This window comes from Dipodomys spectabilis, unplaced genomic scaffold (genome assembly GCF_019054845.1).
Source record: "Dipodomys spectabilis isolate Male_0828 unplaced genomic scaffold, ASM1905484v1 ptg000043l, whole genome shotgun sequence".
Classification (NCBI taxonomy): domain Eukaryota; kingdom Metazoa; phylum Chordata; class Mammalia; order Rodentia; family Heteromyidae; genus Dipodomys; species Dipodomys spectabilis.
The window spans coordinates 24,247,660-24,274,088 of NW_024870720.1; the positions used below are offsets into that span (position 1 = coordinate 24,247,660).

The 26,429-nt window shown below is 36.4% G+C and overlaps 1 protein-coding gene across 2 annotated transcripts in view; it reads left to right on the forward strand.

The window, feature by feature from the left end:
- Stap1 (signal transducing adaptor family member 1) overlaps positions 1–26,429 on the forward strand; it is a 32,659-nt gene extending 6,230 nt beyond the window's left edge. Inside the window, exons 2-10 of one of the 2 annotated variants that reach the window (XM_042678292.1) lie at positions 831–902; positions 5,514–5,627; positions 7,810–7,866; positions 11,001–11,173; positions 12,297–12,425; positions 21,281–21,350; positions 22,983–23,083; positions 23,224–23,226; positions 26,163–26,429. In XM_042678292.1, coding sequence (XP_042534226.1) covers positions 831–902; positions 5,514–5,627; positions 7,810–7,866; positions 11,001–11,173; positions 12,297–12,425; positions 21,281–21,350; positions 22,983–23,083; positions 23,224–23,226; positions 26,163–26,217 — 774 coding nt within the window. In that variant the 3' untranslated portion in view covers positions 26,218–26,429. The remainder of the gene's footprint in view (positions 1–830; positions 903–5,513; positions 5,628–7,809; positions 7,867–11,000; positions 11,174–12,296; positions 12,426–21,280; positions 21,351–22,982; positions 23,084–23,223; positions 23,227–26,162) is intronic. The other variant, XM_042678291.1, reaches the window with a different exon arrangement.

Sequence of the window (26,429 nt, forward strand, 5' to 3'; positions counted from 1 at the left end):
CTTTCATTAATCTTCAATATCTGAGCCATAATGTTTGAATGAATTGTAAACATCCAGCTTGTTAAGCACTAAAGGAAGGATCGATCAATCAACATGTCTGTTAAACTGACTGGGATTTAAAATCCCAGTTATATCCCTTTGGAAAAGCTAGTATGAAGGTAAGTCTTTAGAATGCAAAACAGATTTTATTCTGTAAACTCATTTGCTATTCTTCTGTAATGTAGGCTATGTTCCAATTTATTTAAATAGACTTATTTGGGTAAAATGTGATTAAGTTTTTTTAATTTTAAACTTAAAACATATTTCTAGAGAATCCACAGTAATGTAAATATAAATAAATATTTACCACACAAATGAAATCTAATCTTCAAGTTAGCTTTGATGGTATAATTTTTCTCAGTATCAATTTGTCACTTTCTTTAATCAATATCACTACTCTATACTATTTACTGAATCTGAACTATGAGCCATTATACTCAGCTAAGTGATTCAATCTGGATCTGTTTTAGACAGTAGCTATCATAACTTTTCCTGACTTAGGCCTTTATTTGGCCTCCTTACATGTGTAAACTTCCATTGAAGTTGTGTAAGAAGTCTTAAATCAATCACGAAAGTTTGGAAAATGATCTACTTATGAACAAATCAGACATGCTAAAGATAAAATCAGACAGCATTTAATCAAGGATTAACTACAAAGGGAAGCTATAAGACTTATATAAATTGTTCATGATAAAGAAGAAACATACAAACTATTAGGAAAGTTCAAAAAGAAAATGAAAAGAAAAATAGTTGAATGTAAACTAACAATGCTTATGATTTCTTTCCAACAGGAGTATAAACATTATTGGACAGAGTTGAGAGGAACTACACTTTTCTTTTATACCGACAAAAAAAGTACAATAGTAAGTAGATAAGTAAGAAGACCTTAAATAATCTAAAAAGTAGTTAAATAAGTAAGCAGCTAATTCCATTTTTTCCAATATGATTTTGTCACATCATCTATTTTCTGACATCCTAGAATAAAGATAAAACCAATTCAACTGAGAAAATTTAAATCAGTGAAGGCCATTATTTATGACAGGATCAATGGTAAAATTAATTGGACAGTTCAGAAGAAAATATTAACTCAGCTTTCTTACTTTGCATTCTTTTCTTTCTGATCTTGAGAATTAAACTTAGTTTAAAAGTAGAAGTCTTAGATATCTGGATATTATTTATTTATTTATTAGCTTGAACTTGGGCCTAGGGGCTATCCCAGAGCTTCTTTTGCTCAAGGCAAGTGATTACCACTGAGCCACAGCGCACTTCTGGCTTCTTTGAGTAATTAGTTAGAGATAAGAGTTTCACAGTGTTTCCTATATAGACTGGCTTCAAACAGGATCCTGGAATCTCAACCTCCTGAGTAGCCACCTGTGCCCAGCTTACACTATTTAATTCTAAGTAATAACTTCAATTTTCTCTACTTGTTATCATGCCTCAGCTTGTAGTATTGATGATGATGATGATGCTGACAATGACAACAATGACTTGAGTTGGTTTTACTATGTAGCCCAAGATAACTTAAAACTCATTATATAGTAGGCTAACCGTCAATTTGTGTTATACCTGCCTCAGCCTTCTCGGTGATGGGATTATAGGCGTGTGCCCTCACTCCTGACCAAGAATCAGCTAAGTAACAGAAAAGAAGCTTTTTGATTATTTCCTTGTGTTTCTGGGAATCAGATGCAGAGCCTTAGCTTGCTAGGTATATCTTCTACTATTGAGCTGTATCTCCGGCCTGGCCTACATTTGTAATATGTACGGGAACAAGATGATTCTCAGAGCATCATAACATATATAATGTAACAATTTAATTTTCCTAGAAAAGTCAAAACACACCCCACAAAGCGGTTCTCTTAAGAGCATAAACATGAATAACAGCAAGGTGATTCTGAGACTTATTTGCTTTAATTTAATTTGATTGTGTTTCTTTTTTTCATGACTAAGAGATAACATTTTAGTATAAATATTTATGTCCCTTGGAATACTTACCAGTGAATTTATGAGTCAGTAGTCTGTTTATATAGAAACATTCTAGATCATGAAAACATTAACCTATTTTGAGCATCATTATTAGAACAACCATACTCAGCTCTAATGAACAAAATAGAGAAAGAGCCTTGTACCATATTGTACAGAGTGGGATCAAGCAGCATTCATGGTGAGTTATTGAGAAGCCATTAGAAAAAAAGCAAATTATCAATTGTCATCTTTCACCAGAGTTCTGAGAAGACAAGGATTTTTTTTCAAATATCACAATACATTTTTTAAAAAACCAAATTATTTGTTGTGCATTCCAGCTTCCCACTGATACCAGTAAATCAGAATCGATTCTACATACTGTATAGTAAATGAGAAAGATTAAGAATCGCCACTCACTACATGGAAAGCACTCAGTGAGTGAAAGCCTAGTGTGTTCAGACTGATTGCTTGGTATTTTTTTATGCAGGTGCTGCCATTATAACTGGTGTTTTGAGTTAATTATATCATCTGTCTGTGTCTCAGTTATCAAAGAATGGGATAGTCAAAACCATAAAATGTCTTAAATTGAGAAATTTGAAGAAAGTCTAATAAAGTTCAATGAACAGTGGGAAGAATGAAAGGATAGCATTCGATCACAAGGCTAGTGTATAATAATGTTACTAAGAGTGACCTTTTGCCAGATGTAGGAGTGAGAGGAAATAGTGGGAGAAATGATATAGAAGGGAAATGTGATCTTTGATTAAGAGTTCAACTATATCCAATTTCACTTTCTTCACTCCTCCGTTCTCCTGCCAGAGTTCTACAGTGGTCCAACCCAATAGGAAAACAAAAGGTATCAGGAGGCTTTGATGTTGTCCAGAGTAGTCCCTCTCTTGGTGTACAGTGTTGAGTGATAAAAGGATAAAAAGTGAATCTAGAGGAGTAGCCAACACAAACAGATGTTGAAGAAATCTCCAAATTTCAAAATTTAGAATGAAATTCATAGCTCATTTCCTGTAGGGTCTGTAAGTTCTCAAGAGAGTAGACTGTATAGAGTAAGCCCTCATATTCACACTAATGCTACAGAATGGGTACTGTTCTAATCTCTAACTATACAGAGATAAATTGTGAAGGTTAAGGACTAAGAAATTATGTAGATCACAAATAGCAAATAAAACGGGTCTAATCCAGGTCCTCTTGATGGGCCAGCCTTCTTAGCCACTATGCCATAAAGAGGTTGTTACAAAGAAATACTGCAGAATTGCTCATCTACTAATTTTGATAAAAGAGGATAGAGATCATTGGGAAGTTTGGGGGGAGAGGGAATTAAAGCAGTTTGGGGAGTAAAGTTTAGGGAAAGCACTGGACCAGAACAGGTAAAAACTGAGATATTTAGTCTATAGCAAGGAGGAATTTAAAGCTATCTTTATATATTTGAAAGACTAGAAGGAAGGAAATCATATGAAAGAATAATTGAATTTGTTTAGTGTTTTTCCAGAGAACAGGAACTAGGACTAGTGGATGGATATTAACCTGGGGAAAAAAAGCAGTGGCTCAATTTAAGAAAATAAACACACACACACACACACACACACACACACACACACACACACACACACACACACACACACACACACACACACACACACACACACACACACACACACACACACACACACACACACACACACACACACACACACACACACACACACACACACACACACACACACACACACACACACACACACACACGTCACAGCTGTTTAAAGCAGTGGCTCAATTTAAGAAAATAAACTAACACACACACACACACACACACACACGTCACAGCTGTTTAGGAGCAGGCCTGCATTCCACCTTTTTAGAGATATGCAAGCATAAGCTGAAGTCTACACCGAGGATGCCCAGAGAAGACCGATAACCTTTAGGGTTCTTTACAACCTTGCAATTAGAAACAAAGATGTAGCTTCCTTTTCCTCTAATCTATGGATCACCCACAGTCCTCTATCTAATTTAGCCACCTCTTCCTCTTCTGCTTCCTCTTTGTTGTAGCAAAACTCACCCAGCCTGATCTAGGCAGTCTATCAGAAAAAGATATGTATTTAATTTTGAATTCTCTCTTCATTCTCTTGTACCTCTCCTTCCAGTTTTAAATAATAGATAGTTCATGGAAAACAAACAGGCAAGTTAAACATTAAACATCAATGTAGAAATGACTTCAGAAAAAAAAATTTTTTTTTTTTGGTCGTGGGGCCTGAACTCTGGGCCTGGGTGCTGTCCTTCAGCAATTCAGCTCAAGGCTAGTGCTCTACCACTTGAGCCACAACACCACTTCCAGCTTTTTCTGCTTATGTGGTGCTGAGGAATCAAACCCAGGGCCTCATGCATGCAAGGCAAGCACTTTACCACTGAGCTACCTTCCTAGTCCTAAAAAAAGAATTTTTTATTTGCCCATTTTTATGCCCTGTACCTTCTTCAGAAAAAAAAAAAGAAAAAATTGGGAGAATTTACAAGAGTACAATAAATGGGAATTGGAGGCATGGCTCAGTTGGTAAAGCACTAGCCAGTGAACGAAAGTGTCAACTACAGAGTTCGAGTCCTGGTCTCAGACCAGAACAGAAAAAATATAATAAATGAATTATATTAGGCATAATCAGGAGAAGACAAAAGGACTGCAGTCCTTTGCTAATTTAGCAGAAAAACAACAACAACAAGAAGTAAACAAACTGTAAAACAGTAAGTAGAGGTGGTTCCTTCTAGTACTACTGAGCAAGTCTGCTCTGTTGTATACAGATCAGTTGTTACAAACCAATATTTTTATTCAGGAAGGGTGAGGTGACTCATGCCTGGTATTCCCAGCCACTGTAGAGTTAGAGATAGGAAGAATTCTGGTTTGAGGTCAGCCCAGGGGAAAAAGTCAGTGAGATTCTGCCTGAACTCATAAAGCTAGCAGTAGTGCTGAATGCTTGTCATCCTACTACAAGGGAAGAATAAGTAGGAGAATCATGGTCCAGGCAGGCAGGGCATAAATGGGAGACCTTAGACAAAGAACAGAAGCAATACGGATTGGGGGGTAGGTGATAGAGTGCTATATATATATTCATGTACATAGATACACACACATACGAAACTTGCATGAGATGCATTTTGTCTTGTATTTGTCAGTATTGAAGTTTGGATTTGCAGCTTCATGCTTGCTAGGCCAGTGCTCCCACACCTCCTGCTTTAAAATAGAATTTTTTTTTTTTTTTTTTTGTCTGTTGTGGGGCCTGAACAGCCTGGGTGCTGTCCCTCAGCTCTCACTTCCACCTCCATGATTTAATTTTTAATAATGATTCTTTGCAACAATTAACTTGCAGAATTCATGGAAACTTAACAAGTCTGTATGAGTCGGGAAGCGGGATGTCATGCAAAGTAAAAATTCGTTGAAAATATTCTTTTCCATCCTGCTAGAACAAAGGTATATTAACCATGAAATAACTCAATGAGATTTTCCTTTACCTTTGCAGTACGTCGACAAATTAGACATAATAGACCTCGTATGCCTTACTGATCAGATTTCAACTGAAAAGAATTGTGCAAAATTCACCCTTGTTTTGCCAAAAGAGGAAGTTCAATTGAAGGTGAGTGAAGACAATAATGTTCTGAGGGCAGTTGTGGTTGTAATTGGCATGCACCTCTTAAAACTCTGTAGTTGAAATAAAGATGAATTACAGGAAGGTCAAAGTCTTGTATTTTGTTAATATTTATTGTTTCTTGCCAAGACTTCATTTTTGGATTTGGATTTTAAATGCTCATTTATTTAGTATACAAGCACCATGAAACCTTATATTTCCATTGTCTGACAAAAGCAGGGATCCCACCTGGTGTTTTTGAAAAGTTGTTCCTTAATTAGTACACAAAGTGACTTAGTTAAATTCAACCCAGAAACTGCAGCAATAACAAAAAGAGAACAATGTGGAATTGATAAAGATGATATTGGAAACATTACCAGAAGATTACTCTACTTTTTTTTCTTAGTGTTCAATTCAGGTCTTTGTGCTTGTTCAGCTTGTTTACTTGGCTGGCATTCTACCATTTGAACCCTGCATACAGCCCTGATTTTTGCTGGCTATCTTGAAGCTAGGATCTATCTGAAGGACATTTCTGCCCTGCCTGACTTCAAACCTCCATGTGCTGGATTTCAGCCACCTGAGTAGCTAGGATTACAGGCATGAGCCACCAGTGCCAGGCTCAGAACATATTTTTTCAGGTGGGGGGGAAGGTAGGGTTAGTCAGGGGGCTTGAACTCTGGGCCTGGGTACTCTCCCTGAGCTTTTCAGCTTAAGGCAAGCACTCTACCACTTGAGCCACAGAGCCACTTCCAGTTTTCTGGTGGTTAATTGGAGATAAGAGTCTCACAAGCTTTCCTGCCAGGGCTGGCTTTGAACCATGATCCTCAGCTCTCAGCCTCTTGAGTAGCTAGTATTACAGGCGTGAGCCACTGGCACCAGGTTCAGATTCTAAATTTTAAGCAAGTTCCTCAGTTGATTACTAGGTACACTGGTGAAGAACACAGGTTTAAATGTAGCTAATGCTGTGGGATTGTAGGCAAGTTACTTAACCTGTGTGCCTTTGTTTTTTCACTCAGGAAAAAAAATGTTTTTGAATAGTTTTAATCCCTTCACTGGGGCCTACCTAGACCACCTTATTAGAATTGCAAACTTATTCCTCTTTTCTGCCCTCTATCATACTACCAATCGGGCTTGCCCTGCTCTGTGTTTTATTTTCCAATTTATTTCCTTTTGGCATTATCAGGTGCATTCACTATTAAGTTTTGTACTCATTCTTACTTGCTAGATGCTAAAAACCATGACAGCATGAATTTTTGTCTTGTCAACAACTAGAAACATACTTAGTATGATCATTTTAAATGAACAACTCTATAATAATAAAAAGTAGTTTTAAGGACAAAATTATAACAAGTTCATTTAAAAATCTTAATTGGCTTCATTTTCTATTTTAGAAAAAATAGTAATTGTTTCAATGGGCTAAACAGAAAATTCTGGTCAGTTTCGCAGAGAGAAATGCTAAAAATAAAATACAAATAATAAAAACTGAATGGGTCACTTTCTTTTTCTCCTAGTAATGAAAGGATAGTAAGACAATAGAAAAATAACATCAGATTATATCAGGCTCTTTTTTGTGTGTAAAGATAGGTTATACCAACTGAAATTGGCCTATATGAGAAATTTGGCTGTTGTCTCTGGAGGTCTCAGGAAGGACTGATAATTTTTGTTTGTTGATATGGAATTTTAGCATGAATATCTCCCTTGGAGTTCTTTGTATAGTAGCTGTTATTATAAACTCTCAAAAGAGGTTGGCTGACATAATTATTAGGAGTAGTAGGAGTAATAGGATTACTAATAGTATTTGAGAAAAGATTTGGAAGTTAAGCTGGCTGCTGGTGGCTCATGACTTTAATCCTAGCTACTCAGAAGGCTGAGATCTGAGGATACATAAAAGAAAAAATTCCATAAAAGAAAAAATTATTAAATTGTTTCATAGCAAATGCATGTTAACAGTCCTAGGCAAAAAGGAAAATCAATCACAGATAATTTTAAGTAGTTGAAAAGTTACATATGACTTTTTCTAAATGCAAGATGCTTCAACAAAAGAATATTTTGTCAGTCTTGCTACGTTTAGATACTTCTTATGTCTTGGTATAAAATACCATATGAAATTCTAAAGTAATTTGGAGTTAATAAAAATAATAGTCTTATGTGTTTTTTTCTTTGTCTTTATCTGGTTTTGTTTCCTCTTTAGACAGAGAACACAGAAAGTGGAGAAGAATGGAGAGGCTTCATTCTTACAGTAACAGAGGTAGGAGGGTAATTACAGTTTAATTTTTTTCTGATTATATCAAAAGAAACTTGAAGACAGAGTCTTAGTAGGTATCTGACCTTGCCTTGAACTTGAGATTCCTTCTGAGAGTTGCAATTTGAAGTGTGTACCACCAGATCATTATATTTGATTTATTGATTCATTCAACAAACATTTGCTCAAATTGGCTGAAGATACAGCCATTGAGAAAAGACACCTTAAACCCTTGCATTTTAATCATGTGAGTGGAAAGGGAAAAAGTAAACAAGTAAATGAACAAGGTTATTTCAAATAGTGATACAGAAAATAAACTAGTGATATACAATATTAAAACAAAAACAAAAACAGGTGGTCAGGAATATTGATTTTTACCATCATGTCTTTTTGACCTAGCTCTCTTTGTATATTCTGGTATCTGCAACTTATAAGCCATCTTAAAAAATAATATCCAATCCTTTTTAATTCATTTATACTCACAAAATGAACTTAAGATGGGTTTTATGAAGAACACAGACTATCTAAGGGAGAGACTATCAAAATGAAAACTCACCTTTCAACATTTGTATAGTGAGATTTAAAAAAGAGATATGTGGGCTGGGAAGATAGCTCAGTGGTAGAGTGCTTGCCTTGCATGCATGAGGCCCTGGGTTCGATTCCTCAGCACCACATAAACAGAAAAGCTGGAAGTGGCACTGTGGCTCAACTGGTAGAGCACTAGCATTGAGCTGAAGAGCTGAGGACAGTGCCCAGGCCAAGTTCAGGCCCCATGACTGACAAAAAAAAAAAGAAAGAAAGAAGATATTTATCTCTTTGACTAGTGGCATCTTACCAGAGGAAAATAGCAAGATCTATTACTTATGAGTTAATTGCTGCAGCAGATAACTGCCATTAATTAATTAGAACAAAGCTAGTGGAGCAACTTGAAAACATGAGCTATGTTGACAACCAACACCCCCCCCAAAGCATCGTGTTCTCTCATATTTTTAAAGGATGTAAAACTTTTCCAGTTTTGCTATGGTCAAACAGACTCTATCCAAAGCTAACTCCTAAATAAACCCTTCACAGTTACATGAAATACACCCCAGACTTTAACCAAGTTATTGGATGTTGGTTCTTTATGTCAACCAATAACAGGTAAAGATTACCAGTTCAACATCCATGTAGGGAAGTTGTAGGAGGTTTAGAAACAGCCCTCTTGAAAGTATGGAGGACATGTTGAGTGGTGAGGGACAGGGGAAGAATCTTTCTGTTAGAGAAATTGTACTTTCTCTTTTTTGTGCAAAAATATCCTATGTGCTACTTTGTTTCTCTACTGGGTCCAAGTATAACAATGTTATGACACTAAACTTCAAGAACATTAAATCCACTGGAAGAAAACATGATGCCTCTTCCTAATATGCTAAGTGTACATGAAGTTTTGCCCAAACATTTTGTTTTTAGTCTTTTCCTTGAGGTTAAGGAAAATAAGACTTCTTTTGTTGTTGTTGTTGTTCTTAAAACATACAGATTTACAAGGCACTGGTGGCTTATCCCTATAATCCTAGTTACTCCGGAGGCTGGGATCTGAGGATCCTGTTTTGAAGCCAGTTCAGACAGGGACGTCTGTGAGACTTTTATCTCCAATTAACCAGCAAAAAGCCAGAAGTGGACGTGTAGCTCAAGTGGTATAGCACTAGCCTTTCGGGAGGGGGAAAAAAGCTCAAGTACAATGCCCAGGGCAGGACTGCTTCCAAAAGAAAAAAAGAAAAGAAAAAAACAACCCCCCCCCACAGATTTATACTGAATATGAAATTAAATAAATTCATGTGAATTTTCCAGATAGGACAAGTCATCTCAAATTTTGAGCAGTACAAGTGTGTTGTGCTATGTTTCCAAATCACCTTATAGTGTTGCTGTAACTTTAGTTGAGTGTAAAAAGCACAGACTACTGTTTAAAGAGCTGACTCTTTGTTTACAAATCAAATAATCTGAGTTGTTTTCTCAACTACCTATGCAACTATGCACAACTTCTTTGCCTTTTTGAGTATATTATCTGGTTATTTAGATTGTTTTTATTTGCAAAATGAAGACAAAATACCTCTTTTAGACCATTGCTATACCTATTTTCAATAACACATATAAATGCTAAAAATAATAATAGGCAATTAATGAGAAGTTGTTGAAAGAACAAAGTACAATAAATAAAAGATTAACTGTCTTACTAGTTTTTCCACCATCATTTTATTTCTTCTTGTTTAGTGTATATTGATATACTCATATTAGTAATTTTTTTCAAATGTATATAAAATATATGAAATATATACATATAAAATAAAACATATATAAAACAAAAAATATACATAAATAAGATATACATAAAGCAAACACTATTAGGAATAATGAAATAGTAACTAAACAGCAAAATTCTATTGTTTTCTTCTCACACTTCTTGCATTTACCCTTAGTGATAAAGACTATCAACAGATATGGCTCCCTCTGAATATAGACTAGCTAGTGTCATGTCTAGAAAAATATTCTAGCATTCAGACTACACCTGCCAAGAGAACATAGCTAGTCAAACTGAGGGACAAAGTTGGGAATATTCAAGAGGGCACAGGCAGGCAATTCAATCCAAAATATGTTTCTAGAGAACTAATAACAGTAACAATAAATATGACTAATATGTAGGGAAGTATCATGATTGTAACATGTAAATGAAAGTTACAAACATACCAAAATATAAACCTCTAATTACTAACCTCTGCCACTGAAAATCCATGTTAATAGCTCATTTTGCTATAATAAAGTGGAAAATATTCCCAGTTTCCTTGTGAATGAGACACCTCACCGGGATTGATGAACAATTGAGCTCAGGATAAAACGTGAGAGGTTTGCCATTCTTCTAGTTACCTGGAGACAGAAGGTAGGTGTACTTTGCTTTGGGAACATATCAAAAGGGAAATGTTGGAAGAAAGGTAGGCAACCTTTACAGACTGGTTGGTTCAGAGGTGGTTCTAAGACATCTACTATAGACAGAGATCATCTCTTGATGACTCTACCCATCCGTGTTGGGTAACTAAAGCTCGATAGGGCAACTAAATCAGTACATTGTTTAGTTATCTTTTTTGTCTGCCTACTATCTTACCTGGTTTCAGCTATCAGTTCCCCAACATGTATCACTTCTGCCTGGGCAAGTAATTAGACTGCATGAAGTCCTAGAGAAAGAAAAGAAAAGGAGAATTGGGACAGAACAAGTGCCGATCACGTCTGTGGAAAAAGAGAAGGAACTAATTGAAGACTATGTGGATGTCCTGAACCCTAGGCCAGCGTAAGTGTGCAATGAATGCCAGGATCCTCATTCAATTGTGAAGATTTAATTTGGAGTTGAGTATCATAGTAGCACTAGCACTTGACCTTATTAAATCAAGGACACTAAACAGTCTTAGGAGAAACATTTTATCTCTGAGTAGCTGCCACATTTCCTCTTCTGTCATGATTAACATAATGCACATTAGAACCAACTCTCTTACCACACAGGAAATCCTCTTCTACCCACTGCTTTAGACCAAATATGTATTTTTTCTGGGGCTTAGACCTAAATACGTTTGTATGAAGAAGGAAGGAAAAGATTTTTTTTTAAATAAAGCTATATATTTGACTGATTTTCCTTTTATACTTTTTACCAAAGAATTTTAAACACTTAGAATGTTCTATTCATTTGGTCAATCAGTGGGCAGTCATTGAAGTTATTCTTTAAAAATATGTGGCATAAAGCATATAAGAGAGAACATGCTGAATTCAGCAACATTGTACACTAACGGCTATGTTGTTGAAAAGATTATGGGTCCTTTCCTCCTAGAATCTTGTGTTCTTATCCATGAAATTTACTCTGGTGCCATCTTTGACATTAGCTTCTGATTCACAGTCTCTGTGGTACAATCCCAGAAACCTGACAGTCATTGATTTAGTTAAACAAACACAACTGATGAATCAATGGAACAAAACTTACCAGATTGCTGCTGAAATCTTAGGACTTGGGAGCGAGGCTGAGACGAGACATGAGGCTTCATAGCCTGGGCTACAAAGGGAAACCTAGTCTCAAAACAAACAAACAAGTAAAAAACAGAATAGGGTCTTTGGAAGAATGAAGATGGGGAGGATTTCCTTGACATTAGCATAGTTACAATGTCACAAGCTCTTAATAACAGATATTAACAATTATATAATGGTTACCATAAAGCTTGAAGTGTTAACAAAACAATTATACCTCTCAAAGGTGTTTTGCTTTTTGAGACAAGATTTCACTATATAGCTGAAGCTGGCACCAAAATCACAACTCTCTTACCTTGGCCCTCTCTTACACACCTGGCTTGTTAATGGTATTTTCTTTGCAGTATTTTCAAGAAATGATCTTTATTAGTTAAAAATATTTTTTAATCTTACCTCTGTAGATGTTTTTATGAAGTTTCCCGGAAAGAGGCAACTGAGATGCTGGAGAAGAATCCTTCTTTGGGCAATATGATCCTGAGACCTGGTAGTGACAGTAGAAACTACTCCATCACTGTCCGGCAGGAGATAGAGTATGTTTAATTAAAACATGTATAGAATTGTTAAAATCGTTACATCACCTCAAAAATCCAAGGCACAGACACTCAGATCTGTATGTGTTTTATTGGGGGCTAAATATATAAATACAATAATAGGGAAAACCGTATAAGCATAAACCTATATGTGTATGTATATTATATAGATGGATATATATATATATATATATATATATATATATATATATATATATATATATCACCAAGGGTGGTGTTTGCAGTAAGACAAAATTACTCTGGTTCTGGATATAGTTGTTTGGTTTAGCCATTGAATTCAACAAATACTTACTGAGCAGTTATTTTATGACAAGTATTTCTCTAGGAACTGGGGATACAGAACTCAAATAGTGTAAATCCTTAGAAAGGCAAAAGTCCAAGTTCAGCTAAATAAAACACCAGGAAGTAGGTAATCAGAAGGGGTGGGGTAGAGTCAAGGGGTAAGGGGTGGATGGATAAAGAGAAGGGGAGAATGCAGTTAGGAATCCAATGTATATCCTACAAAATTAAGAAGAGTGAGGAAAAGGGTGGAGAGGGAGGGATAGGTGAGAATGTTGAAAAGGGTGAGATTGATTATGATATATTATTAATCAACTGCTTTGTTAAATGACAACTCCTTTGTAAAGATAATAATCAAAAAAGAGAGGGTAATCAGACAAACCCAATAGAGTGGGTATTGAGGCGTTCTCATGCTCGTAAAACTACACAGAGAACAGGTAGATATATAATAAAAATCAAATATATGGTGATTTTATCTCATAAAATAGAGCAGGTAAGAAGAGGTGTTTGCTATTATTGGAAGACCTACTTTTTGAGTCACTTGTCTTCCTATGTAACCCATGTGGCTCAGTTTCCCAAATGCTGGGATTATAAGCGTGTACCAATATGCCTGGCTGATTAGTGTCTAAAGAAAGACCCGAAGAGAGTGAGGGAACAAACCGTGCCAGCATCTGGGACAAGAACTTTTCAGACAGCAAGTGCCTATGCCCAGAACTAGAACAAGAAACAGAAAGAGGCCATTGGGTTTGAGGCAGAGTGCAGGAGCAAACTTGTAGGAGATGATTCTAGATACACGTAGGAACAGAGCACTCAGAATCCTTCCAGACACTACAGGCAAGAGATTGGGCTCTGAGTTACATGAGAGCCCCCTGGAGTGTTGATAAAATGATAAAATGATAAAATGAGTTAACTTTGATAAAGTCAGTGCAAAAGTTAGAGGCACTCCAGTTTTCAAAGTCCATGAACCCTTGTGTTTTAGTAGGGATTCTGGTTCAGTGACCACTTGCATAACTGATTATTTAATTGAAATATAGAGGCTTTTGTACTTTTATATTAAATATTGAATAAACACCTCAAAAAGAAGCATAAAAAGCACTTCAACTCTTTTTTTTTCTGGTCCTGGGGCTTGAACTCAGGACCTGGGTGCTGTCCCTGAGCTTCTACTCAAGGCTAGCACTCTACCATTTGAGCCACAGTACCACTTCTGGCTTTTTCTGTGTATATGGTGCTGAGGAATTGAACTCAGGGCCTTAAGCATGCTAGGAGAGCATTCTACCACTAGGCCACGTTCCCAGCCCAGCACTTTAACTCTTGAGTTGCTATTCTTTGTGGGGATAGCATGCAACTTATTTATTATAACATATCTACCAATAAATCAATCTACTCCATAAATATTTGTCACTCTAAATAGACTAAATATGAAAATTTTGAGAGTCGATAAAAAGCAGTAAGAAAATAATTGTTTTAGAAAAAAATTAAACTTGTGGCTCAATGTACTAGCCACTATAGCTAGTAAGAGTTACAGTCCAAGAAACTTCATTGATTTAGCAATTATACCATATAAACAGACATTTGTCTTTATATAGTAGCTATGTGCATTGTATCGGGTGCCAAGAATGTTAGATGGTTAAATCAGATTGTGGTTCTGTATGCATGTGTGTCTCTCTGGGTGTATTTTTCTGCAGTGAATATCTGTCAATCTTCTTGTGGCTTCCTTTTACAAAATTATTATTGTTCTTCTTATTACCATGAAGTAGCTGCACCAAAAACTTTCAGTTGGATGAGTACAATATATCTCAATCAATGCTACACCTTCCACCATTCTCCTCCATCTCTCCCACCAAATCCATCCACTCAAGTCACCTGGTCTTATAGCTTCCTTACCTTTCCTGTTTTCATTAGCTTTTAGTACATGTAACAACATCTTAATATAGTAAACATTCATGGTGAATTTTTCAACTCCACTGACATAATGTAGAATATAATTTTTTTCTTAGTTAATTGATTCATAACTTACTTTACTATCTTGAAACAAACACCAAAAAATAGAAGTTATGAATGCCATTAATCAGTGAGCTAAAAGCTTCTTAGAGAAGAGTACATTTTTCTTTTTCTGATTTGTATTCCTTGTTAGGGAGTTGAAAGGCTTGAGAGTAAAAGGATTGTGGTTTGAGACTAGCCTGGGCAGAAAAGTTGTAAAAGCCACTCTCAATGCACAAATTATGTACAATGGTATACCTATGAGAAAAGCAAAAGAGACTCCATTTCTGTGAAGGGAATGTGGATATAGTGGGTTTTGCCCAAGAAACTAGCAATGATAGAAAGACGGCAACTAAAATGACCATGGCTCAAGGTCTATGCCTGGATGAGAAGCAACACCCTTTCTCAAAAAATAACCAGCAAAAATAAAAAAAAATGAAGGGCTGGGAAGGTGGCTCAGTAGTAGAGCGCTTGCCTTGAATGCCTGAAGCCCTGGGTTTGATTCCTCAGCACCACATAAGAAAAAAGAAAAAAGCCAGAAGGGCGCTGTGGCTCAAGTGGTAGAGCACTACCCTTGAGCTGAAGAGCTGAGGGACAGCGCCTAGGCCCAGAGTTCAGACCGGACCCCCCAAAAAATAAAAATAAAAAAATAACCATCTGGAAATATGGCTCAAGTAGTAGAATGCTTGTTACTGAGGCTCAAAACCAGTTCCACTCCTAAAAAAAAAAAAAAAAGACATAAAACTGAGTTCTCTTAAGTTTTACTTTTTGGTAGTACTGAAGATTGAACTCTGGGCCTTGTGCTTGCTAGGCAAATTACTGAATGCATCTTGTCTTTTGATTTAGTGTTTTTGAAATAGGTGCTTATATTTTTTCCAGGAGAAATTGTTTTTCCTTCCTTCCTTCCTTTCTTCCTTCCTTCTTTCTTACCTTCCTTCCTTCCTTCCTTTCTCTCTTTCTCTCTTTCTTTCATTGGTCATGGGACCTGATCTCTGGGTCTGGGCACTGGGCGCTGTCCCTCAGCACTTCAGCTTAAGGCTGGTGCTACCAGCAACATCACCTGAGGAATCGAACCCAGGGCCTCATGCATGCAAGGCAAGCACCCTACCACTGAGCCACCTTCCCAGCCCTTCTTTCTTTCTTAAAAATATTTTTCATTATCGTTAGCTAGCTGTTCAAAGAAGTTGTCATTCAATAAAGCAGTTTACAAGTATACTATGTCTTGCATTGCCATCCCTTGCAACTTTCTCTCCTAACACTCTCAATCTACCCCTTCCCTCACTTTTAATTTTGTAGGATATGTATTGATTTTTTTGTTTGTATACAGTTTATGCAGACAATGCATCTTTATCTGTGCCACCCCTTCAGTATTTTCACACACACCCCTTTGGTCTGCTCCTTCCATTTTTTAAAAATTCATATACTTATATTTAATTATATATATATATAGTGAATTCTTCACTGTATATATTATTGGCCATCACTCTCTTCATTGGCTATCTCTCCCCTTTGCCCTCCCCCCACTCTTGCAAATACCTATTTCCTGATACTTATTTTAATGGAACTTTACTTATCCAATAGATAGAATTATATTGTACCATTTGTAAGGAAGTGGAAAGACTTTGGAAAAATTACATTAAGTAAACTAGACTCATAGAAACAAAGGTTGCATGGCTTTCCTCATCTGTAGTAGCTAGAGTGTGTCTATCAGTCTATAAGTAAACACACTGGGTGATAATGCAAGTGATTATAAATGAATTAATTAAAGTATAATAGACTCTATGGAGAGCTCAAACAGAGACTGTTCTTAAAACATGATCCTTTCACCTCTACTTTCTGAGGTGAGAGTACATGTTGCACCATCATGTACAACTTTTTTTCCAGTACTTAAAAATTTTATTGTTATTATAAGGGTGACCTATAGAGGGGTTATAGTTACATAAGTCAGGTAAAGCATACAATCCTTTTTAGTTAGTGTCACCCCTTCCCTTGCTCTCTCCCAGCGTTTCCCTCCCATCCCCACCAACAAGTTGTGTAGTTCATTTTCAACCTACTCTTCAGTGAACAACATTTTTTTTAAAAAAGAATTTGTGTGAAAGCAAAATTAGGTGAGACATAAGAGTGACTAAGTCTACCTCCCCTTCCCATGCATTCCTTTCTTGGTCTGTGTCCAATCTGTTTGGATGTGAATTCTGCGTTACTACTCTGTGTGAAATGAACAACTCTCAAGAGTTTAGGACAAGTTAAAGATGGCCTTTAAAATTCTGTATGCATTTTTGCACAATACTTTTTTCTCTTTATTCTCTGCAAAGCTTTACTTCTGCAGAAAGATGTGCCATCAGCCAAAATCCAGCAAAGCTTGCTCTTTTAAGAAGGTAGTCTAAATTTGTTTAATACTACATTTCATTTTGCATACAATTAAGCTTAAGAGAAACACTAGTGGTTTCTGCTACATATTCGGAGATTAATTTAAGATCCAACTTTTAGTTTCATTTATATTGTATTTTAAGCTCCTGGGAAAAATGTAGCAAAGGAATTCGTATCAAATTTCCATCATTCCAATTTTAGTAAGCTCACATCTATATTAATGTCTGCTGATGGTCTTAACGTTGTGTAATATTTTATTAAAATAACCCCTTAGTTCATATTTAGAAAGAAATGAGGATAATGGCCAAATAAAAGTCCTCTCACACTGTGGTCAGTATTAACAATTTAGGTTTTGGTGAAGAGTTTATATGTGGAAGTAGCTTAGAAATTCTAACTTATTACTTAACTCAATTTTTTCTAGTAAGCCAAATATAGCCATAATGGTAAGGATAATAATCTGTTTTCTCTTGATGCACCAAGAGGCCTTTTTTGAATGTCTATATTTTATATCTTCTATGGACTGGCTCACTTAATTTTTAAGGATAGCACTGTAAGAGTCTGTTAAGATATAACATTTAATGTTAAGAGCTTGATAGAAATCTAAACTACTAGAAAGCACCTGTGTTTCCCACAAAGCCAATTCATCCTCTTTCATCATTGCTTATAGGAGAAATGTTCAACCATGCAAGTTAGGTGAGTGTGTCTGGTAAAACAATAGCTGAAAAGGACAAGTTGGTTTACAAAGCAGTACTTGAAAGTAAAACTTTGTGTGTGCTAACAGATCAACTGTGGGAGAGAGATTATTCTCAGGGATAAACAAAACTTAACCAATGCCAAATTATCAAGTGACTCCTGTCTTGGTCAAAGAATGTTATCTATCTTTATGTCCCCTGGCACATAAAAATGTTCTTACAACAAAATCACATTGTGTTGATATTTTTATGATTAAGTGCCATAATAGCATTACAGACATTTTTGGAAAGCCATTGGCTAAGGAAGAAGTAGATTGTTATTTACCCAAAATAGATTCTTCTGCAAAAATGAAGGACAAAAGAATAAGTACTTATAACCACAGTTAAGGCCACACAACATTGACTACATTTTTTTTTTTTGTTGGTCATGGGTCTTGAAATCTGGGCCTGGGCGCTGACTCTGAGCTCTTTCAGCTCAATGCGAGTGCTCTACTACTTGAGCCACAGCACCACTTCCGATTTTCTGGTGGTTAATTGGAGATAAGAGTCTCATGGACTTTTCTTGTCCTGGCTGGCTTTGAGCCCCGATCCTCAGATCTCAGCCTCCTGAGTAGCTAGGATTACAGGTGTGAGCCACCAGCGCCCAGCTTGAATTCATTTTTGAGAACATCAGCAGAAAACTTCAAAGTAGCAACTTTTTCCTATCTTGATGCTGAATCTCTGTTTATTCCTTTGGAAAACCAAAGTATGAAAGAATAAAGTTCAAAATGAGAATCAAAGCCAAAGTGATTTTAATAGAATTTTTTTTTCTGCCACCGTTTTTGCTTCAGAATTTAAGTCCATTCATGGAAAACTTGCAAGAGACTTTATCACTTTTCCTCCAACAGCTTCCCTATAAAGGATGATGGTGATGATGATGATGAAGATGAAGTGTCCCCCCTACCTTATATAAAACCATGTGTGGGCCCTGTCTTGGGTGTTAACAAACATTTCTATCAAGTACAATTTAAAAAGCTAGATTGGCAGTATTTTTGATGTTTTACAAATGAAGTGGCTGAGACTCATAAGATCGACCAAATTCACACTATACATTTAAAATGTAGTAAAAGGTCTTTGGAATTCAGTGAGTGCTTACGTGTGTCAGAGGCTGTGTTAAGGGTTTTTTTGCAATCATTAACTCACCTCAACCATGTGAGGTAAGCCATCACATCGCCATTTCGTAGATTTAAAAATGGAGGCTCAGAGAACATACAAAATAGAACCAGAAATTTGAGTCTGTAATCCTTGCTACTTGGGAGGCCGAGATTGAGAGGCCAGCCCAGACAGAAGGTTAGCAAGATCCCATCTCAACAAACTGTGGTGCCTCCCTGTCAGAATGTCAGCACAGGTAGGCGAATAGTCAGAGACTAGGCAAGACAGAAAGTGTACTCATTACCTTACTCATGTAACTGTAACCCCTCTATACAGCATCTTTACAATAAAATAAAATATGAAAAAAACTTGATCTGAAAAACAACCTAAAGCAAATAGGGCTGGAACCTTGGCTCAAGTGATAACGTCTTACCTAGCATGTATGAGGCCCTGAGTTCACCCCCCCCCCCCCCATGGGGAAACAAACCAGAACTTTTGGATTTAGAGGATACAGGAATTGTTTTAGAGGATATGGAAATTGGACAGTTTATGAATGGTAATGGTCTGATTGCAACGATCTTTTCATAGTAAGGGAAAAGATAAAGCCAGATCCATTGGCCATGATAGGGTACATGTAAAACCCTTTCTGTCCAAAGATGTTTATTTCACCAGTTTCTAACTGATTCTTGAAGTTTTGGGTTTAAGGAACAATTTATTTTAGGAAGGGTTTAAACTCATGTTTTGGATGGAGACTATTAGAATTAGCTCCAATTATTCCCCAACAGGATATGCAGTTGAGAGGATGTTGGTGGATGAGGAGAGAGCCTATTAGGTAGAAGTGTTCCATATAATTCAGCTCTAGTGTAATATGAAGTGAAAATGGAGAAAACTTTTTCTTTAAGAAATAGGAGAAGAGGGCTGGGAAGGTGGCTCAGTGGTAGAGCGCTTGCCTTGCATGCAGGAGGCCCTGGGTTCGATTCCTTAGCACCACATATGCAAAAAGAGAAAAGCCGGAAGTGGCGCTGTGGCTCAAAGTGGTCGAGCGCTAGCCTTGAGCTGAAGAGCTGAGGGACAGCGCCCAGGCCCAGAGTTCAGGCCCCATGACTGGACCCCCCCCCCCCAAAAAAAAAAAAAAAGAAATAGGAGAAGAAATGAAAAGGCCCTGTCCATCACCTTAACCCTTAACCTTAACTTAATTTTGCTTTTGAAAGTTTCTGAAACATAAGACAAGAGTGAATTTGTCATTCAAACAAATGGTGTCAAAATAAAGCCTATTAGACAAAGTTTTCATGCTAAACTTTCTTGCTATCTAAATCAAAGTAATTTAAGACAAATGTACTGTTTTTTCAAAGCTGAATGGCATGAAACTGATTTCAGTATAAATTTCTTTAGTTCTGGTCAATACCACTACAAGATGAGCTGTCCATAATTTCATAAATTGTGTGCTTAATGCTGGGATGTAAATATGAATAGAATATGCTCCTTTTTACTTAAGCAGGTTAAAATCAGTAAGATGCCATGTGTTTAGGGTGATAAAATGAAGAGCTATGGAACTGTACAAGAGGAAGATGTTAATATTCATCTACCATATTTATTTTCCCACCTGTATGTTATATAGTGCCTAACATTATTCTTATCACTGAGTGTTGAGGTTTAGCAGTGATGAAGGGTGGTACATAAGACATCAGTAACAACAGACATAGAATGATGTCTGGTTGGATGAGTTATAGAGTAGAAAACATTTTTCTTTTCTTTTCTTTTTTTTGGTCGTGGAGCCTGAACTGTGGGCCTGGGCGCTGTCCCTCAGCTCTTCAGCTCAAGGCTAGCACACTACCACTTGAGCCACAGCACCACTTCCAGATTTTTCTGCTTATGTGGTGCTAAGGAATCGAACCCAGGGCCTCATGCATGCAAGGCAAGCACTCTACCACTGAGCCACCTTCCCAGGCCTGAAAACATTTTTCTTTAAAATGATTTTTTTCACTTTCTATATTTATATGCTATAAGTATATGATATATACTATATATAATGTACTATATTATACAGTATATAATATGTAATATATATAGCTACATGCAATATGTTATCTATTATATATATAATTTGATTTGCATATCCCTATGTGAAATTTTATGAAAATTATTTCTTCCTGAAAGATCTTTAGGTCTTTATTTTTTCTCTTTTTATATTTTTTTTCATTCATCTACTCAGTGATCTAGATATCCTATAGCCCTAGTGGGTAATCACCATTCCCTCTAAAGAGACTACTCCCTCCCAACAGCCACGAAGGATTTTATTTAGTCAAACTATAGTCATAAGCACACCGTCTTACTATGTAGATCCAATTTCTGCTTCCTTTAACTTATATTCTGGTTTCATTTTAGTATGCCAAGAATCAAGCACTACAAAGTGATGAGCATAGGAAAAAACTATACTATTGAACTGGAAAAACCTGTAAGTAACTATTTCTTTGTTGATGAACCTTCTGTTTCTGGCAAAAACTGGAAGTAGAGGCCTGATTCAAGTGGTAAAGCAGTGTCCTTGAGCAAAACAAGGCTTTGAGTTCAAGCTCCAGTATCAGAACAACAACAACAAATATAGCTTGTGATATCAGGTGCAGTTTTAAAATTGAACCAAGAAAGATGTTCCTGAATGGAACTTACATAGAACTAGTGGGTGTTGAAGGTACCTATAATATTTCTTTAAAACTGGGCACCTGGTTCCTCTATCTCTCTAGGCCCATTGTGGCAATCAAACAGGAAAAATGATATAGTATGGCTGAATTTCTTATATTTCAACTTTAACCCTGGAAAGTGGCTGATTCTTCACCTCACTTCTGGCTTTGTCAGGAATGCCTTTCAAAGCTTCTCAGGTCTTTTCTCCATCCCCATTAGAACAAGGTTCAAATGAAGGAGGCAGAGAACAAGATGCTAAAGGATCATCCAAATAATCAAGTGTCTAGAAGTAACATCAAAGAGGAATGATATAATTGCTACTCCTTTTATAACTGGTGAACTGGGCTCATTTCTGTAAACCATGGAAAGAAAATTAACCCTTCACTTTTTACTGTCCCTAACACAAGCTCTCTACTCGATCGCATTTTAATGACATTTTTCCTTTACATAGTTGAAAAGGAAAAAGTCATTAAAGTGACTTATCTTTAGGTTTAACTAAATTTCACTTTTATAAAAATATTGGTGGGAAAGACTTTTCAATTACTCTTAGACTTGTAAATTACCTTGTTTGAAATATTAAAATGGATACATTGTCTTGCCTTCAGGGTTCTTTGGCTTTTGGCAGAGGAACTCAACTATGCCTAACTTAAGCTAAAATGAATTGCGTCTAAGAATGCTGAATGTTCATATAATAAACATTCTGGAAATGATAGCAAATCTTCAGGGACTAGGAAGCAATTACAATACCAACAATCATTTGATCATGAAGCTGCTATCCTTTCTTGCTTCTATATTCTGTATTCAGACTTCAGGGAGGGAGCACTTTCTAGCTTGACTTGAATCATTCTTACGATTTACCTTGGGTGGGGGGGATAAGTAAGGTACCTAAATTCTGTCCACTAGCTCAAACCCAGTGGAAAAGGAATAATTCCATATAAGAGAAATGACAAAGTCTCTGTTAGAAGAAATCAGATACATGGATATATAAAAGTATAGTCATTCATAAGTCAACTACATGACTTTCTTTTCTTGACGTCAGGAAACACACAATAATCTGCATTTGATTAAAACCAGTTGAGGTATGTCTACTCTTTTAAACTCAGGACCTCATGCTTGCCCGTCAATTGTTCTACCACTTGAGCCATAGCCCCAGTTCTTTTGTTTTTAATTTGTTTTTCAGATAGGGTCTTACATTTTTGCCTGGGGTGGACTTGGACTGTGTTCCTCCCATTTCTACCTTCAAAGTAACTGAGATAATAGGCAGGTACTACCATACTTTTTGTTTTATTTTATTTTTGGCTTGGGCTGGCAGTAAGCCACCATTTTATCTCCACTTGCCTAGTTGCTGGAGTTACTGGTATGATCTTCTATCTTTACCCAGATGACACTCAGCCTTTCATTTTGTGTGCAGGTAACACTCCCAAACCTGTTCAGTGTCATCGATTATTTTGTGAAGGAGACTGGAGGAAATTTAAGACCATTTATATATACAACTGATGAAAATTTTGGTAAGTTCTTCCTTTGACAGGTATGCTTAGAGAAACAAAACAATCCCCCTCACCTCTGAGATAACACCAACCACATGGGAACTGTAATGAAGTTTTTAAATATCCATTTAGAAATCATTTTGTCATTGAAGCAGGGAAAGTAAGGGAGTGCCAAGATATTCTTGTGAATATACAGCATCAGGCATGTATTCCAGCATTTTCTTGGCATTATCAAACAAGTTCAGAGATAAGAGAAAACCAAATTCATATAGTCATGGAAACTGAACAGGAAATATAAAGGATGTTTGTCAACTGTATGGGATGCTTCAGACAGAATAAAATGGGTGAGGATTAAGGAGAGACTATTGAATTAGTTCTTAGGTTTTAGTTGACCTGTGAAAGAATTTTATTCTACTATAAAGATAAAATATAGCAAGGAAGGAGCAATAAAGAGCTAGTTAGGATCAACTACAAAATTTGTGAGTCTTTTGGTTATAAATTAATAATTTCAAAAAATTATAGCAAACCATTAAGCTGAACACAGGATGTTATGCAGCTGCACAGTTGACAGATCCATGATATTGGTTGTTTGCATTCCAGTTTTGGACTGGAGCAAGGCTGACTGAAATAGTTTCTCATTATTCTTTTCAACAATCCCTACTGCACACGGTCATTGGGCAAGCTGTAAGGAGGAGAGATAAGATATCTCCAGCTTGTTTAGACTTCAGTTTTAAAGTAGTTTCTGTTCCTACATATTATGAGGAGAAACAAGTTTGTTTGGTGACTTGCACTAGGGATTTATCTGAAAAGTCTCATTAAAGCAATGAGTTTAAAAGTCTAATTTCTTAAAACATATTATTAATCTTGTGAAGTCACATAACAAAAATACAAAACCACAAAGCCCAGAATCTGCAAGAATTTCAGAAAATGATCAAATACAGTGTATTACTCATATAGGGCCTACTCATCCGTTCAGTGCAGGAAACACCACTAAGACATGACCATTTGTCTTGTTTATAATTTTCTAATGTTTGAGGCCTATTGATTTCTGAAGCAGCAAAGTTCACTTCTGGTCAGATCATGCATGTGAGAATTCTTATTGAGTCTGAAACATTTATTCATTTAACTTCTGCATATGAATCTTCTGGCTTTTAAACTATTTAAAAATGACCAGGGGGCTGGGAAGGTGGCTCAGTGGTAGAGTGCTTGCCTTGCGTGCATGAGGCCCTGGGTTCGATTCCTCAGCACCTCATAAGCAAAAAGAAAATAGCTGGAAGTGGCGCTGTGGTTCAGGTGGTAGAGCGCTAGCCTTGAGCTGAAGAGCTGAGGGACAGCGCCCAGGTCCAGAATTCAGGCCCACGACCAGACCCTCCCTCCCCCCCCCCAAAAAAAAGAAAAAAAATGACCAGGGTATTCTGTTAGTATATTCTATTACTTAAATACTTGTTTTTTCAGCCTAAGTCTTTGATCTACTCTGTATTGTCTCATTTCTGACTAATGACTTAATGGGTTTAAACTCAGTGTCTTGTATTTGGTTATTTCTCTAGTACTTTAGCCATGCCTGAAGCCACTTTTTAGATGGTTACTTTTGAGATAGGGCCTTGCTTCATGCCTAGCAGATGCCAATCCTCCTAGATCATGGCTTTCCATACTTGTCAGGATCACAGGTGTGTATGTGCCTCTATGTTCAGTTTTGATTGATGAAGATAGATTCTCAGATTTTTCTGCCCTGTATGGTCTCAAACTACCAAGTTCTGGCTTGAAACCCACTTTTTGCTGTATAGACTTCTAAATTAGGTGAAAATCAACACAAGCAAGATATATGGTAACAAATAAAAGCTCACTGAACACTTGTGGCTCACACTTGTAATCCAAGTGTGTCAAGAAGACAGATTTGATGCTTGCAGGTCAAAGCCAACATGGGCAGGAAAGTCAGTGAGACTCAATCTGAAATTAAACAAACAGAAAAAGCTAGAAGTAGAGCTGTGATTGAAGTGCCTTGAGCAAAAATTCTCAGGGACAGCACCCAGGTCCTGAGTTCAAGGCTCATGTCCTTTTGTATTCCATTTTTCTCTCTAGCCAACAATCTCTCTATAAATACTGCTTATTCCAGAATATAGATGGGATCTATATTACATTATAACCTATATTATATTCCTGTGGATAGGTCTTTTTCCACTCAGCATGTTACTGTGATTCATACAAGTATGCTCATTATTTCCTTATTCTTGTTTTAATAGCAAAATAGTGTTTCACTGTCTGAAGGTATCTTTTGTTTATATATTCACCAATTTGAATATATTACAGTTTTCAGTTTGGGAAAATTATTAAACCCAAACTTTATTGTGTAAACTTAAGCATTCAACTATGTAAAAAAAATCTAGACATATCAAAAGATTGCTGGCTTACATGGTAAATGAATGTCTACTTTCGTAAGAAATGATTAAACCTGTTTTCAAAAGGGTCATTTTTCTTTTGTGCCAGGAGTGGGGCTTGAACTCAGGGCCTGGGCACTGACAGCTCTTTAGCTCAAGGTGGTGCTTTACCAATTGAGCTCATTTTGGCTAGTGTTCTACCACAGGGGCCATGTCTTCAGTGCACAGTGAGTCTTTTTAGAGCACTTAAATTTGCCTTGAATTGTGAAATCACAATGAATTACAGAGCACCTAATGGTTCAAATCTTGAGATGTGGAAAAAAATAATGTGCTTGCATAAAATTCTTAGTAAAAGAAGTTTTTGGTCCTTGTTAACAGATGTTGGTATTCGGCTTTCTCTGACAACACAAAGTAAGAGCAGTGACGGAATTAGGATTATCAGAGACATTTTCTCAATTTATTTTTCTTAACTTCAGATTTTAGTGGCTTAAAGGACACTTCAAAAGATAAAGAAAACATTCATCTAAAGAACGAGAAAAGGAACCCAGGTCCAGGATAAAATACAAATGAAAACAAATATGAATATTCAGCATTTAATCATTTAACATTTATTACACCCACCACCATGTCCTAGGCACAAATGAGAAATCAATTCCCATTGAAAACAAAGAACCATTTGTCCTTGTATTATTACTAATTAATCCAGTTTTTTCAACTCATAATTTCTAGGCCAAGAATCCAATACAGAAGTGAGAAGTTGAAGAAAAATCCATACATCATGTGAAATAAAACATGGAAAATTACTTATGTATTTTGGTAATTTATATTGCAGTTACTTCTATTCTCCTAATCTTAATTTGAGTAATTTGCTGGGACACCAGAAATAATGTGGCATACAAATTTATCAGAATGAAACCAATTCACTGGGAAACCATAGACTATGACTGTGGGGATGATAAATTCACTCCCAAATAAAATGAACACTTTCTAAACAGA